The sequence below is a fragment of the Gossypium raimondii genome, chromosome 11, assembly GCF_025698545.1.
Source record: "Gossypium raimondii isolate GPD5lz chromosome 11, ASM2569854v1, whole genome shotgun sequence".
Classification (NCBI taxonomy): Eukaryota; Viridiplantae; Streptophyta; class Magnoliopsida; order Malvales; family Malvaceae; genus Gossypium; species Gossypium raimondii.
Window position 1 is genome coordinate 59,407,263 of NC_068575.1, and position 16,556 is coordinate 59,423,818.

Genomic DNA, 16,556 nt, shown 5'->3' on the forward strand with positions numbered 1-16,556 from the left:
TGGTTGTCTATTCAGAGTGGGAACCAATAATGGCATGCGAAGAAGATAGGGGCTATGATTGACCATAGCATCTGACATTTTATTAAAAGGTTCCCTCTCTCGTAAAGATAGCGTTTCTCGTGGAACATGAGTATCCCACTGCAATATTAATGTTTTTAAGACTACAGCTCTAATCATTGGCTTTTAGTTTAACTAGTGTGACCGATTGTATAATTTAAAATAAATATTATTAAAAAATCACTTTAAATAAAATCTGGATCTCTTAAATGTTTAGTTTATAAATATTGTTAAATGTTTAAGCTCATTAAAAAAAAAAAAAAACCATAATCTTATCATTTTCTACTATTACAGCATCCCATCTTCCCTAGCTCCCTTTTCTGATTTTTCATCTTTCATCACTCTCTTCTTCCTTTTTTTTTTTTTTTTCCCACAAATAAGTGTTATCTCAACTCATATATAAATAGATAACCAAGTCTTCAATATATAACAATATTAGACATGTGATTCTTCAACTCGTATGCTCGGGCATTAATGATTGGTTGAAAGTTATCTTCCTCAGAGTTTTTGCCTCGAAAAGTTCTCCGAAATGGGGGACAAAAAGTTTTGTAAACAATGTTATAAGACTTTTGATTTAGAAAGTGAAATTTCGAAATAATTTAATATACCCATTCTTTAAAAAATAATTATCTTACTGATCCTTTTATCAAAGATTTAAAGTAGAAAATGATATCTTTCACTTTCAGATGCTTGAAAGTGGAAGTGGAGATCATTATCATTCCAGGAATATTGCTACAACTATCCACTGGACTGCCTATTTAGTGCTTTATAAGGAGTGAAAAATAATCATTTTTATTGATATCAAATGCAGCAATTCCCATCCAGAAACTGGAATCATATAAAATGCCTAAAAATCCAACTAAAATTCTATGTTTTATCTTTTCCATTCATTTTCATTTTAGGCAGTTAGACTTTTTTTTATTTAAGTTCTAATCCAAGATGTTAAGAACCCTACAGAAGATTGAAAATAATACAGTAAATGAACACATAAACTTAATATTTATTAAAATACCAAGGAAAACTCAATTAACTAAACCAAACGTGTTCAAAGATTTTCTTTTTCTCACTCACAATCAACTCATTACTTAGACCAGCCCAAAGCTCGGCCTTTACCTCATCCAGTCCAAAGCTACATTGCCTGCCACCGCTGCACCATCTTATTCAATCAATTTTGCTTTATTAAGGACATATATACATATAATTTTAAAACGCTTCAATCATAAAATATTTTACCAAAAAATAAACATGCAGCTTATAGTTTAGCTAAGGTGATTTTATTGTATGCAAACCGTTTTATTTATGTTATTGTTTCCATTTGTCTTATAAGTATTTTGAATAATGATGTTTTTTTTTTGGTTTATTCATGAAAATTGACGAACCTAAAATGGGCGTATAAGATAAATCTATCAACTTAACATTTTGATAGCTTCATACTAATGAGATGCTTTTATTAAAAAAAAAATCCTCCAACTTCTTCTAACATTTTGGTGATTTATTGGATTACATTTGTTGTATAAACTATTTTGTTCTCTTGGTTATTATCTTCAACATTTCAGATTTTTAATGAAATATATTATTACTTGGAAAAATTAATTTTAAAAATAACATCCATCATAACGAAAAGTTCCTACATATATCAATTCGATTTCCGGTATAATATGAACGAATGTATTTAATTATTTTTATATATATTTAATAAACAATAATTACTTTTTATTTATATATAAATAAACACGCATCCCATAATTACTTGTCAATTAACTTTTAATTCAATTGATATCGATGATGTTAAAATAATATGAAAAACATGGATGTCAAGGTGGGAGAGGAAGACGTAGGCAGACAAGTGCATGGATATTTGGAGTAGAGCTGTATTAATACAGAAAAAAATGACGATTAATAATATTGTTGATTGGATGGAGGAACATGGGGTTTGGAAGCAATCCAGGGCCAGTGCGTTTGAAAGTTCAAAGTAAAAACAGGCTGCCGCTGAACATACCTCCATCATAGCTCCATTGAGGCGATATCTATCAGCCGATGAGATTTTAAGTAAAAATTCTATTGATCGGTAGATGTCAAATTTTTCTATTTTTTTTAATGAATTTTTAGTAATTTATTTTATCAAAGTTCGTAGAAAATTAGGGAAGGAAATAGAGTTTGAAAGCGGACAGCAGTGAGGAGGGAATTACGAAATAGTTGTTGAATCTTGAAGCTGTTTGGGAAAGGATAGTAGGGTGTGGAATCATGAAGATGCTTTGTTTTATGATTAGATTTAGTCCATGTGTTGATTCTTACTTCAACTCACCAGAATCTTAGAATCTCTCCTGGGTTAAGCAAATATATGTATATAGTATTCGTCGGAATCTTCATCGTTGAAACGCCAAGTAATTACCTAACAATATTCCATTCACTGCTTCAACTAAATGCTTAATTATTAATTAAATCAGATGATCAAATATCGTTAGAGGTAATACGTTGTTGCAAAATTGCTGGATTACGAAGCTAGGGATATATACCTATACAACTCGTGTCTACAATGTCTACATTAACCGAATATAAAAAATTTAATTAACACAAATGCGTTGTAATTATAGTAATTAAAACAAATAAAACCAACTCTCGAATACATTTCCTTCGACCCAATAAGCCTATGGCTTCTCAGTCTCATAATTTTTCCGGAAATTATTTAGTGTTGAGGCCAAACGAAGTGAGTGTTCTCGATCTTTTCCGCCTCCTATGGGACCATGAACTTGAAAAGAAAGCCTTTGTGGAGTGCCCACCGGAGAAATTCCAGGAAAATATCCGCCGGAAATGGCTTATTTTCATGTCTCTATCGTCCCAAAAGATGCTTCTCCATGCAGCGAAGCCCCTGAGATGGATCGGCGAAAAGCTGGAAATGTGGGTGAACTTGGTCTCATTGAACGACAACATTTTCGTGCTTTTCTTCAATCTTTTGCGAGGTTATAATTAACCCACATTAACAGATAAATTGCTGTAAATAAAAACAGAGAATGTGCATGGATTGATGATTAGCTTGACTACAGGTAAGGTGAAAATGGTGGATCGAGAATCGGAAGCTTTCGTGTCCTTCATTGGAAGCCTAGATAGGCGAGTTGAATTAGATCAGAATATCAAACCTGGAGATTGCAGATACTTTGGAGCATTGGCGGCTATGGCGGCTAAAATTTCTTACGAGAATCAAGCTTTTGTTGAAAGAGTTGTTAGGGATTACTGGAAGGTAATTTCTTTAAAATTTTAATTTATTTTTCTGAAAACTCGTGTACGCTGCATGCAATAAGTTAATGCATATATTCTTTTCTGTGTTAAAAATGAAGTGATTTCTGGAATTTGGAAGGTCGGGCAAATTTCATTGTTTACAATTGTGATGCCTTTTGTCTGATTTTTCGACTGTTGGATGGATTATATATCGTAGTTAATGGGATATATATATATATATATATATTACTACATATCTAATTTTACTATTTGAAAGATCAAATGTTAGTCAATATAAATTATTTAAAAAATTATACATTTTAATATTTATTGAACCTACAAAATACAAAAATAACGTTTTTTTTGTAATTTGTAGTCAAACAATTGATGACAATTCTTTTTACACTTTAACATCCTTCTTACAGTTCTTTTCCTATCCATCCATTTAAAATAATAGATCCAATTGATTGAATATTGAATATTGAATATTGAATAATATGAAGAGGCTACCAATTGGTGCAGATGGAATTTATTGGGTACTACTGCTTCTGGAATGGTAAGAAAAAATCCAATCTTTCACAAATATCTCGCTCGTATTTATATTTGTAAGATCATAATTTCTGTATCTATATTTTAAAAATAAATAAATAAAGAATCGGATCCACATAATTCTTTTATTATTTACAAAATTAAACTCCGAAGCACGGAAACTCCTTTAGCAGATTATCAAAAGAAGAGCAACACGCAAGCCTTTATGGTCCACGATAAAACAACAGACATGATAATCGTAGCCTTCAGAGGAACCGAACCCTTCAATGCAGATGATTGGAGCACCGATTTAGACCTCTCCTGGTACGAACTCGACGAGATGGGAAAGATCCATGGCGGATTCATGAAAGCTTTGGGGTTAGTCATGGAAAAAGGTTGGCCACCTCACATCGACGACCACCGCCGCTCACTGGCTTACTACACCATACGGGAGAAGCTGAAACAAAAACTGAATCCGAACAACGAAACCAGATTCATGGTGGCTGGTCACAGTCTGGGAGGGGCTTTATCGATATTGTTCGCGGCTGTTTTGGCGTTGCATAAAGAAACGTGGCTGTTGAATAGAATGGAAGGGGTGTATACGTTTGGGCAGCCGAGGGTCGGTGACAAGAAGTTCAAAGAGTTCATGGAATTACAGTTGAGGAAGCATGGGATTAGGTATCTGAGATATGTTTACTGCAATGATATGGTCCCTAGAACACCTACCGATGATTTGACCTTTCTGTATAAGCACTTTGGGGCATGCCTTTACTTCAATAGCTGCTACAAAGGGAAGGTGAGAGTCCCAAAAACCTTTAACACATCGGATTATTGTTTCGGTTTGGTCAGTTTTCTGGAATAATGAAATCTGATTTTGTGGAGCAGGTACTTGAGGAACAACCCCACAAGAATTACATCTCACTGTTTGTATGGATACCCAGATTCTTGAATTCGGGATGGGAACTTGTAAGGGGGTTCATTCTGCCATTGATAAAGGGTCCAGAATATAAAGAAACTTGGTCGCTTATTGTGCTTAGATTATGGGGACTTGGTTTCCCAGGCCTATCTGCTCATAATCCCCATGAATATGTTAATGCAACTCGATTGATTTCTCGTCGGATATATCACCAACTTCAACATCATCGCCATCCATGGAAAACTATCAATGGATATGCCTAAAATAAGAGACCTTTTTAACACCCATTTTAGCTAATGAATTAGAGATGCTGTACTTCATTTTTATTCTTCAGAACAAATGGAAATGATCACTTTAATTAGGGACTTTGGGCAATTGTTTGAAGATTATTGCTGTGATTATAAAGATTCATTAATAGAATTAAAGAAGTAATAATCGTAATGATTTGCAAAAAATGATGAATTCATTTTGGTGGAGCTCCAAAGCTGATGGAAGACATAAAACTCATTGGATGTCTTGGGATTGTCTTTGTCAGGGATTTAAATAGCGGTCCGTTACCGAAATAGTGGCCGTTATATAGTGGTAGCGGCACCATCCAAAATTGTTACTGTAAAAACCACGCGCTATTATATTTTACAATAAGTTGTGTGAATTTTTTTTTAAATTCACGACCACGATACCCGCAATTACCGCAATAGCATCCGTTATATCCGTAACCGCGAAAATGCAATACGACCGAAAACACGGCCGTGACCGCAATTTAAATCCCTGGTCTTTGTGTTCCTAAGAAATTGGAAGGTATGGGGTTCAAAAGTCTTCACTAGTTCAACTTAGCGATGCTTGCAAAACGGGGTTGGAGGTTCTTGCCGTATCCTATTTCTCTTCCATCACAAATCTTCAAAACCAAATATTATTCTTATTAGTGAACTGACTACGCTCAGTTAATGACTGTTAACAGTTTGTTAGTAGTTAGGTTTCAGTTTGGTCGGCGTTAATCAGTTTGCTATATAAACACAGTCCATCTTGTATTGTAAGTAAGAGTTTTAAGCTGAAATAAGAAAGTTTCATCATCTTCTTTCTTTAGTTTCTTGTTTTGTGTTCATGGTATCAAAGCTATTGCGTAATAGCTTTTGGAGTCCTGTTGAGAATTATTTATATTGACTGAACTAGTGCTGTAAGGTTGTACAGTTTTGCTGGCGTTTCTATTGGTATTCAGGGTTCTAGTGTAATGGCTGTTGTGACATACAAAATTCAAAACAATCCTGTAAATCAACATGATCGTGGTGACCCTATCAATGAGGAGCTTGAATTGACAGCCTGTGTTTCAATCAGGTACAGGGATGATGCCACCACCGTTTCACCTAGGTACAGGGATGTCTTCTTAGAATGTTAATGAGTTTCTTGGTCTTCTTTTTTACCAACCCATCAGTTTCCAAAGCATGAGATTGTCAAGTTGACTGAGAATAATGACATTGTATGGAAACATCAAGTTACATTGATAGTTGAGGGCTATGGGTTAAGTGGTTTTGTTTTAGACACTATAGAAACTCCTCCTCAGTATGTCAAAAAGGAGGACAGTGAAGTAACTGAGAATCCACAGTTTGTTGGTTTTAGACAACAGGATAAGCTACTTGCATGGTGCAGTTAGTATCAACAGCTAATGATGATATCGTACCTCATCTGATTGGTACAAATACTGCTCTTGCTGTATTTAATTGCAGATATCAGATACAGTACTTAATTGCAGTTAAGAAAATAAAGGAATTCATCAATCAATAATTCAAAACTCGTCCCTGCTAAACAAATGGAAGCCACTCAAAAGTCTATCGCAAAATGTCATCAATAATGACAGATAAAAGTAGTAATAAATGCATCTCACACTTTCAATTTAAAATTTTAATGTAACGATTGATTAAATATTTATAACCGTGCATGGTCTATCTTGTGATGTACAAATGATTCTATGCATGATACAAGCTAGATATATAATATATTATTATTTATAACCGTGCATGGTCTATCTTGTGATGTACAAATGATTCTATAATATATAATATATTATTAAGCGTCTGGTGCTCACATTTCACTATTATTATTTATTTTATTAATTTCTCTTTCTTCACAATTCACGAGAGGTTGAAATTAAAGTTACTCACCCAACTTTCAATATTATGAGGTGTTACGTTTTCATCATTTCATTATCATAAAATTAATGAATAATTGAATTATAAATAAAAATTAACTTTTATTTATTTACTTTAACTATAGATAATTTTTTAAAAATATCAGAAAATTCAAAAAAATTGAAATTTATAACTTATTTTCAAAAATAAAAAAATTATTTAAAAATTTATAATTATACTAATTTTTAAAAAATTTTATAAAATTCTAATCAAATTCATAACAACCTTTACAATGACTATTATATTTAAAAATTTAATAAAAAATGGTATGAATTTTAATAGTTGAATTCAAAAATACTAAAATTATAAAAATAAAAGTAGGTAAACTAAATGAAAAGCGTAGAGTAACATAATAAGAAAATCAAGGTGAAAAGGTATTAGAAACGGTAGGTGAAAATAAACTTGTGAATAAAAAGGAATTTCCTTGCAATTTCTAGTATTAGGGTGGCATCTGATGACTTTTAAACACTCACCGACTTACACCTTTTAATGATTTTAAATGTCAACAGCTGAGTACCCAAGTATTGACGGATGGATTTATATTACTTGATGGAATCAACAAGGTTAAGGTTGAATTTTTTGCTTTATAGACAAATAATTGTGATAATAAATACACGTGAAAATAAATATTCAGTGTGCCAACTGCCAAAGACGTGTTGTATATCTCTAGGTAATTTCTTTCTGCCTATAAATTTGGCATTTAAAGCTGATTCTCAAGCATCCCAAAAAGTAATCGAAGCCCCCCTCCCCACAAATAGTGTATTCCAGTGTCGATCATGGAAGCCAAACCCAGCAAAAAAGACTTGTACACAAGTTATTTGCTTATAAACCCTAAGGAAGCCTCTCTCTTTGACATTTTTAGCGTCTTATTTTCCAGAAATGTAAAGAAGAGGAAATTCATCGAGTCCTCTCTTGAAGAACTAGAAAGTTTCCTGTACAGGCTTCTTATAGTCATTTCTGCACTGATACAAAAGTTTCTGCTAAAGTTATCCATGCCGATGGCGATGATAGGGAGAACCATAGTGTTTTTACTCAACTTTTTCTACATTAATGGTGGCTTCTTTGGTCTCATAAGAAATATCATGCAAGGTATATAAATATTTATGTCCTTCACTTTGAGATATTAGCTTTGGGTGCAATAAATATAATCATGTCTGGTTGTACGTTGAACAGTGAGGGTTGTGATTCCAGACAAGAAGGCTGCAACCTACCTCTCTTTTGTTGGATTTACAGACACGAGAATGGAGTTAGATATTAATATTAAATATGGAAATGCCATGTATTATCCAGCACTCTCGATTATGGCTTGTAAAGCAGCTTACAATAACGCTGCTTATAACCAAGCTCTTATCGAAGGTCAATGGAAGGTATGTAGGACGATGGTTTCCTTTTACTTACTGTTATTTATAAAAGAAATTAGGTTAATATTCATAATTGGACTTACAGTTTGCTTGGTTCGTGTGCAGATGGAGTTCTTGGGATATAAAGATTATTGGAATGGTATCCGATTACCTCTTGATTTGCAGTATAATTAATTATTTTCAACTTATATTAATGGAATGATTTGTTAATTAATTGTTAATGACATGGACAGATTTCCTTGGAAGAGCCGATACACAAGTTGTAATGTTTCGAGATAAAAGTGTTGACCACGACACCATTGTTGTGTGCTTCAGAGGAACACAACCGTTTAATTCCGAAGATTGGTGTTCGGACGTTGATTTGTCATGGTACGAATTCCCTCACATTGGAAAAGTTCATAGCGGTTTCTTGAAAGCCCTGGGGATGCAAAATAATGCAGGGTGGGCGCAACAAGTGGACCACGATTCAGCTCACCCTCCACGCCGAGCACCCTTGGCTTACTACGACATAAGGGATACGTTGAGATACCTTTTGCAACAGAACCCCGAAGCCAAATTTATAGTGACGGGCCACAGTTTGGGCGGGGCGTTGGCAATTCTTTTCCCGGGGATACTGTTTTACCATGACGAGGAATTGTTGCTTGAGAGGATGGAAGGGGTTTACACGTTCGGACAACCCAGAGTTGGGGACGAAGCGTTCGGGCAGTACATGGAGGAGAATTTCAGAAAGAATAGGATTGAATATTACAGATATGTTTACTGTAATGATATGGTTCCTAGGATTCCTTCTGATGGCCTCTTCAAGCACTTTGGTACCTGCGTTTACTATAACAGCCAATATCAAGCATCGGTAAGAAAGTCAACATCATACATATTTCAACAAATTAAAGGGGTTTTCAATATAGCTTATAAAAAATTATGTTATTTCCCGTTGATTGGAAATCTTGTTTAGGGTTAAATCTAGATAACATAATCCTCTTCTCCTTCTATAAAAAAAAATAGTTATAATATATTATTGTGGTCAATTCAACCGACCAGAGTTATCATCTTAAATGTAATAGTCAAGACCCAATTTAGTTACTAAAAATGCCGAAGGCGACATTATTTAATCAAGCCTTTCTTGAAAGAGCTTGACCCGGTCTGATGAATTGGGAAATGTATGCAGATAGTTGAGGAAGAACCATACAAGAACTATTTGTCAATTTGGGGCTCCATTGACATGCGAAGAAACGCCATTTATGAGCTGATAAGAAGCTTCATTATGTTGACCAAGTATGGAGCAGATTACAAGGAAGGGTGGCCGCTATTTTTTATCAGAATCTTTGGATTGATGATCCCTGGTATACCAGCTCACTGTGCCCAAGATTATGTCAACTCCACTCGTCTTGGATCCCTCCGCCATCTTCATTTCCATCCTTTCCACCATAAAAAGAACCGTTCCTAAACAAGAGTTTCGTTTGCACTTTTAATATTTCAACAGAAATGTTAAAAGTTTAAATATGTACTAAAGAGTTAGTGTGATAGGTTGTTAGTTGCATGAGCTTTTTTTATGGTTTCTATCTAATCCTCTTGTATAAATCTAGCTCATCTCTATTAAGGAATGAAAGTAGTTGTGGTAGTTAGCTGCAGTTGTGGTAGTTAGCTGGTATTCTGGTAGTAGTTAGTTAGCTGTTAATACTTAGTGTTAGCTTGTATTTCAGATGTATGTTAAGAATGTACAACTATTATTCAGTTTCTCAATGTTCTTCTCTTAATTCTCTTTATGGTATCTGAGCCATAAGTTGTTTTCTTTAATGGCAACAGATGCAGTTTCAGGTAATGATAATGGTAACCATCCCTCCATTCATATTTCCTCTTCTGATCCTGATCCTGGGTGTGGTTTTTTGAGGAAAATTTAGCAGTTTCCCAAACATGATACAATAAAACTAGGTGAGCGTAATTTTCTGTTGTGGAAACAATAAGTCTTGTTGATTCTTGAAGGGTACGGACTACAAGATTTCGTTCTTGGCACTGTTAGTGTTCCTCCACAGTCTCTTGTTGAAAGTGATGGCAATCTTGTGGCTAATCCTGACTTCTTGGTTCACAAACAGCAAAACAAGCTGTTGGCTTCTTGGCTGTTATCCACGATTTTTGATGATATTCTGGTACATCTTGCTGATGCTCGTTCGAGCTTTGATATCTGAAGTGCTGTTATTCGGAGGGTTGCTACTAAATCTACTATGTCAGTCTCTACTTTACGACATACTTTGTATTCTCAAAAGAAAGGGCATCTCACCATTAAAGAATATTTGTCCAAGATAAAAATTTTGTTTGACACATTGGTTGCTGCTGGTCATCTCGTGTCTGCACTGGAACATAATAGCATTATTCTTGCTGGATTGCCCATAGAGTATGAATCAATCTGTGTTGTCGCTTCAGCAATGCCTGTTTCTCTTGATCTTCTTGCTGAAATGTTGATTAATTGTGAGGCTTGACAGCAAGACTCAGTTTTGAGCATGCCTTTGCAGGTTAATATGGCTCAACAAAGTGCAACTAATGCCAAAAATACTGAGCAGCTTGAAAGTGGTTCTCGACCACCTTATAGAGGCCGTGGCTCTCGGTCGTTTCGAGGCAGAGGTTAAGAAAGGCGTTTTGCTCACAATAAGCCTCAGTGTTAGTTGTGTGGTCGCATTGGTCATACAGTTTAGAAATGCTACTACAGGTTTGATGAGTCATTTGAAGGTGTGTCCAACCAACCTATGCAAGCTCATTGTCATCAGTTTCAGGATATTTCAAACTCATTTTGTGGAGGTCCTCATTGATGTTCTCAAAAGCCCTCTGTGCATCATTCTGACTTGCAAGTCAATACTACTTCTACAAATAGTCATTTTTCTACAGGATCTTTGAATACAAAGGTCTGGTATCCCGACTCCAGAGCTTCTAATCATGTTACCAGTGATCTGGAAAATTTGCATGAGGCTACCCAATACACAAGTAACAACACGCTCTTCATGAGCAATGGTATGTCTGTGCCAGTAGCTAACATTGGGTCTTCTTCCTTTGCAAGTTCTAATAAAGTTTTTCATCTGAAATGTGTATTGCATGTCCCACAAATCTGCAAGAACTTATTATATGTTGCTCAATTTGCTAATGATAATCAAGTTTTATTTGAATTTCATCCATTCCATTGCTTTGTGAAGGATATCAAGACAGGGAAAATACTGCTGGTGGGCCGCATTCATAATGGCTTGTATCAGTTCGATTTGTCAGACACTCAAAGCTGCACTGCTGCATTAGCTTCATATACTACTGTTCACACCACCTCCCTAGAGCTACCTGGTTCTAATGTTTCATTTTTTGACCTGTGGCACAAACGCCTTGGTCATCCTTGTAATAAGACTATTATGTCAGTTCTTCAAAAATGTAATCTTGCTTCAAAAGTTTCAATGATGAATTCAATTTGTTCAGCATGTCAACTTGGCAAGTTTTATAAGTTACCATTCTCTCCTTCTACAACTGTGTACACAGCTCTTTTTGAGCTTCTTGTCTCTGACTTATGGGGTCCTGCTCCTATGGCATCTGAAGGATATTTTTATTATATTTCTTTTGTGGATGTACACTCGATGTACGTTTGGATCTATCTTATCAACCGAAAGTCTAAGGCTTTAGACAAATTTCTTCAATTGCAGAAATTGGTGGAGGTTCAATTTGGTTGTAAAATTAAAGCTCTTCAAATAGATTAGGGATGAGAGTTTCGTTCTTTTCCAAAGGTTCTTTCTCGACTAGGGATTCAGCACAGGTTGTCTTGTCCTCATACATCTGAACAAAATGGTTTGGTTGAGAGGAAGCATAGACATTTGGTTGACACTGGACTAACCTTGCTAGCTCAAGCTAACATGCCTATGCACTTTTAGGCTCATACCTTCATTAGTGTTGCATATCTTGTAAACAGACTTCCACCTACAGTTCTAGCTGGTAAGTCACCTTTTAAAGTATTGCATAAGACTGTGCCAAGCTACAAGCATCTAAGCGTGTTTGGATGTAGGTGTTATCCTTATCTTAGACCATTTAATACTCATAAACTTCAATTTTGGTCCAGACCATGTGTATTTCTTGGTTATAGTCTTGTTCACAAGGGATATAAGTGTCTTGTTGACAACAGCAGAGTGTTTATTTCTAGGCATGTGGTTTTCAATGAGGGGTGCTTTCCTTTTGGCAGTTCTGCTAGCTCTACTAGTGATTTGTTACACACACAATTTGGTTTACAGCATCAATGGTCTTCAGTTCCAGTTGTGGTGCCTTTTAAGGGTCACTCCAGGTTAGTTCTCCTAGTGTCTCTATTTCCTCAAATCACCAGGTTTCAGGTTGCATGTCAGGGTCTGCTCCTTCTCATTCTACTCCACTCCCCTTTAAGTCCACTAGTTTTCGAGTGCAGCCTCATACTCATACTTCACCAGGGTCTGCATCTTTCAGTAGTAATTCTAATTCTGCCTCATTTTCTCTTCCTGATCTTGTCATTCCTCCAGTTTTGGTTGCTCAGAATCCTCCTGTCAACTCCCATGTCAATGCTCATCCTATGACAACCAGATCCAAGAATGGTATTTTTAAGCCCAGGGTGTTCTCTGCTGAGCTGAGTGAGACAGAGCCTGCTACAATTGACAAGGCCCTTGCGAGCAAAGAATGGGCGCTCGCAGCTTAACAAGAGTATGATGCTCTCCTGAAGAATGATACCAAGGATTTGGTTCCCTTACTAACAAATCGACGAGCTGTGGGGTGTAAATGAGTTTTCAAGCTCAAAAGTCGTTCAAATGGCACCATTGCTCGATACAAAGGTCGTCTGGTGGTTAAAGGCTATCTTCAAGAAGCTGGGGTTGATTTTCAGGACACATTCAGTCCTATTGTTAAGTCAACAACTATTACAGTTGTCTTGGTAGTGGCGGTTTAGTTTGGCTGGCAAAGCAGGCAGGTGGACATCAACAATGCCTTTCTCAATGGTGACCTGTCAGAGGAAATTTATATGCTTCAACCACTTGGATTCGAACAGAACCATGGTGACAAACCAATGGTATGTAAGCTAAAGAAGGCTCTGTATGGCCTCAAACAGGCTCCTAAGGCCTGGTTGTAACAGCCCGATTTTGAGTCTAGTCAGAACAGTGGTTTTTCGACTACAAATCCGACTAGAAAAAAATTATTTTTATTATATGTTTATGGTCTACAATTTCATGGAATGATTTCGTGAAAATTTCGTTTGAAAATTTTGACGTTTGAGCACTCAATTTATTTAAAAGGTCTAAATTGATATGTGATCCCGAAAATTTTTACAGTAAGAGAGTAGGGATTCTTGATATAGTAAAATAAGTAAATTTCGAGGACGAAATTTATTTTAAGGGGAAGAGAACTGTAATACCCCGAAAATTTTTACAGTAAGATATTATCTTTGATATAGTAAGGAAATAAAGTGACAAAAAGAAGAATTTTGAGTTATGACAACATTGGGAAATATATGAATGATTTGTGTATAATTGGTCATAGGCTTGATTACAATTGATAAACGATGAAATAGAAATGATGCTTATATTTGTGCATTATTGGTCATGGTTTAAGCTCATGTGTGAAAATAAAGTTTCATAGTATGTGTGTATGGTATATTCGGTATATGATTTGGCATGAAATAATGTCATGAATGGTTTATGAATTAACACATATTGGTAAGCGTGATACATGAATTAACACATATTGATAAGCGTGATACATGCTTAGGCTTTGGCCAAGTAGTGGCTAGATTATGCCACGTTAAATTTATAAATTATGCATTGAAATGGTAAGTGCCTAATTGAAAATATGCTTGTGATCAAGAAAAGGGTGGTAAGGTTTAAATTATGTAATCTCTAGTGAAATGGTTTAACATGTGGTTAGTTCAAAAAAAGAGTTATGTTTAAATACACTAGCTTGCGACTATGGTTGAATGATATGTTTATATATTGTGTGATGTGTATAGAAAATGAGTGTGGAAATGTAATGAAATAGTAAGTTCATATGGCTGAAATTTAATGATTAAATGTTAATTTCATGAATTATATAGTATATGATGATATATATTTGTTGATGGATTGAGAATAAAATAACAATACGAAAAATCGAGTAAATGATCAAATTGAGAGGAACATCGGATTTGAGTACTTCTAACAAGTGACAAGTGATAAGTGGTAGCTTTAGCTACACTTATCTGATCAGTGACAAGTAACAAGTGATAAGTGGTAGCTTTAGCTACACTTAACTGATCAGTGACAAGTGATAAGTGGTAGCTTTAGCTACACTTATCTGATTAGTGACAAGTGACAAGTGATAAGTGGTAGCTTTAGCTACACTTATCTGATCAGTGACAAGTAACAAGTGATAAGTGGTAGCTTTAGCTACACTTATCTGATCAGTGACAAGTGACAAGTGATAAGTGGTAGCTTTAGCTACACTTATCTTATCAGTGACAAGTAACAAGTGATAAGTGGTAGCTTTAGCTACACTTATCTGATCAGGGACAAGTGACAAGTGATAAATGTGATCCGTGTAAGACCGTGGCAGTGCTATGGCTTCGGAAAGTTATAAGTGATCATATGCAAGACCATAGTTATACTATGACAAAGTGGAAGGGAAATACTCAATTTTCCATAACCGTTCCCTAATTTGATTAAGAATGGTAAGTGAGAAATGGGCCCAAAAGAATTAAAGTAAATGGATAAGTGGTAGTGTATTTATACCAGGATGATGTTGTTATTTAAGCTAAAGTGATATTTACATTGCAAAATTGAGTTAAATGGTATAATCAATAAACGTTGAGTTAAATGGTAATTACGTATTAGTGTTGAACTTAATGACATTGAATTGTACGTGAATTAAATGGAAAATGCTAGTGATATAATTTAAATTGTGAGCATGAGAAATTACGAATTGAATGAAATGAAAATGATGCATTGAATTGCATGAGTATGTATCGGGTCTAGTAGGCCCTATTTATTATGATTATAAATTGTGAAGAATTATAAAAGCATGTTAATAATTTTGAAAGTTTTAATTTAGATGTAATTTTATAACTAGGATAAATACGTTTACAAGTGTATGTGTTCTGGTAATGCCTCGTACCCTATTCAGGTGTTGGATACGGGTAAGGAGTGTTACAGTGGTTCTCTAAACTTTGAGATTTCCTACTGTGTTCACAGTTTTCTTTGGCCAAGTCTGATGGCTCACTTTTTATTAAGAAGACTGATGATGTGCTTTTATATGTCTTGGTCTATATCGATGACATAATTATTACTGGAAACCATCAGGCTAGTATTGATCAGTTTGTTACAAACTTGGATACTTAGTTTTCTCTGAAGGATTTGGGACATCTCAGCTACTTTCTTGGAATTGAGGTGTCTTCCACCTCTGCTGGCTTGTTTCTCAGTCAGCGCAAGTATGTGCTCGATCTTCTCCGAAAGGCTAAAATGGATCATGCTAATAGCTTTCTTACACCCATACTCGCCTCTTCCATCTTGTCTCAGCACACTGGATGTGAGATTGAAAATGCATCTGAATATCGCAACATTGTAGGAGCACTGTAGTATGTGGTCATCACCAGACTAGAAATCACTTTTGCTGTCAACAAATTTTGTCAGTTCATGCATCGACCTCTTGATGCACATTTTAAAGCAATCAAACACATCATTCGATACCTGCAAGGTATTTTGGACTATGGCATTCAGTTTTCTCCAATTGCCACTTTGGATGTTGTTGGCTATTCAGATGCGAATTGATGCACTGATGTTGATGATCGAAGGTCAACCTCGAGGTTTTGTGGATCGAAGAAGCAACAGGTGGTCTCTAGGTCCATTGCAGAAGCTGAGTATAGAGGGCTAGCTCATACAGTGACTGAGGTGGTCTGGCTTGAGTCTTTATTGTCTGAACTCCATGTTTCACCTTCAAGGAAGACCACTGTGTGGTGTGATAACTCTGGAGCTGTTACGGTTTCTGCCAATCCAGTGATGCATTCGAAGTTTAAACATGTTAAATTTAACTTATATTTTGTTAGAGAAAAGGTTGCTGTTGGGAAGCTAAGTGTGGGACATGTTCCAGCACAGAAGTAAGTTGCGAATGTGTTTACAAAGCCTTTAACAGTGCCTTTGTTTACAAAGTTTAGATCGTGTCTTAAGGTGACTATGAAAGCTGATCACTCAGCAGGAGTCAAGACGATGGGAGCATGTTAAGGAATGAAAGAAGTTGTGGTAGTTAGCTGGTATTCTGGTATTAGTTAGTTAGCTGTTAATACTTAGTGTTATAAAT

General features: G+C 35.5%; 2 protein-coding genes across 2 annotated transcripts; both read left to right on the forward strand.

Moving 5' to 3' along the window:
• The first annotated feature begins 2,707 nt into the window (after positions 1-2,707).
• Positions 2,708-5,082, forward strand: LOC105802222 (triacylglycerol lipase OBL1). The gene is made up of 5 exons (XM_012633727.2): positions 2,708-3,017; positions 3,102-3,295; positions 3,796-3,829; positions 3,996-4,597; positions 4,687-5,082. The coding sequence occupies exons 1-5, from the start codon at positions 2,708-2,710 to the stop codon at positions 4,978-4,980; spliced, it is 1,434 nt and encodes a 477-aa protein (XP_012489181.1). The 3' UTR covers positions 4,981-5,082.
• A 2,471-nt stretch (positions 5,083-7,553) lies between these two features.
• On the forward strand, positions 7,554-10,001 carry LOC105802219 (triacylglycerol lipase OBL1). Its single transcript, XM_012633724.2, has 5 exons — positions 7,554-7,989; positions 8,074-8,267; positions 8,367-8,400; positions 8,495-9,111; positions 9,427-10,001. Exons 1-5 carry the CDS (start codon positions 7,677-7,679, stop codon positions 9,703-9,705), a joined length of 1,437 nt encoding a protein of 478 aa, XP_012489178.1. The 5' UTR covers positions 7,554-7,676; the 3' UTR covers positions 9,706-10,001.
• The last annotated feature ends 6,555 nt before the right edge of the window (positions 10,002-16,556 follow it).

What these genes read in the sequence shown, in the direction of transcription:
- LOC105802222 (XM_012633727.2), top strand. Translation starts at nt 2,708, where the DNA reads ATGGCTTCTCAGTCTCATAATTTTTCCGGAAATTATTTAGTGTTGAGG. An exon ending in GTACTACTGCTTCTGGAATG is followed by an intron (nt 3,830 to 3,995) that starts GTAAGAAAAAAT and finishes CTCCTTTAGCAG; the next exon opens with ATTATCAAAAGAAGAGCAAC. An exon ending in ATAGCTGCTACAAAGGGAAG is followed by an intron (nt 4,598 to 4,686) that starts GTGAGAGTCCCA and finishes TTTGTGGAGCAG; the next exon opens with GTACTTGAGGAACAACCCCA.
- LOC105802219 (XM_012633724.2), top strand. Translation starts at nt 7,677, where the DNA reads ATGGAAGCCAAACCCAGCAAAAAAGACTTGTACACAAGTTATTTGCTT. An exon ending in CATAAGAAATATCATGCAAG is followed by an intron (nt 7,990 to 8,073) that starts GTATATAAATAT and finishes TACGTTGAACAG; the next exon opens with TGAGGGTTGTGATTCCAGAC. An exon ending in ACAGCCAATATCAAGCATCG is followed by an intron (nt 9,112 to 9,426) that starts GTAAGAAAGTCA and finishes AAATGTATGCAG; the next exon opens with ATAGTTGAGGAAGAACCATA.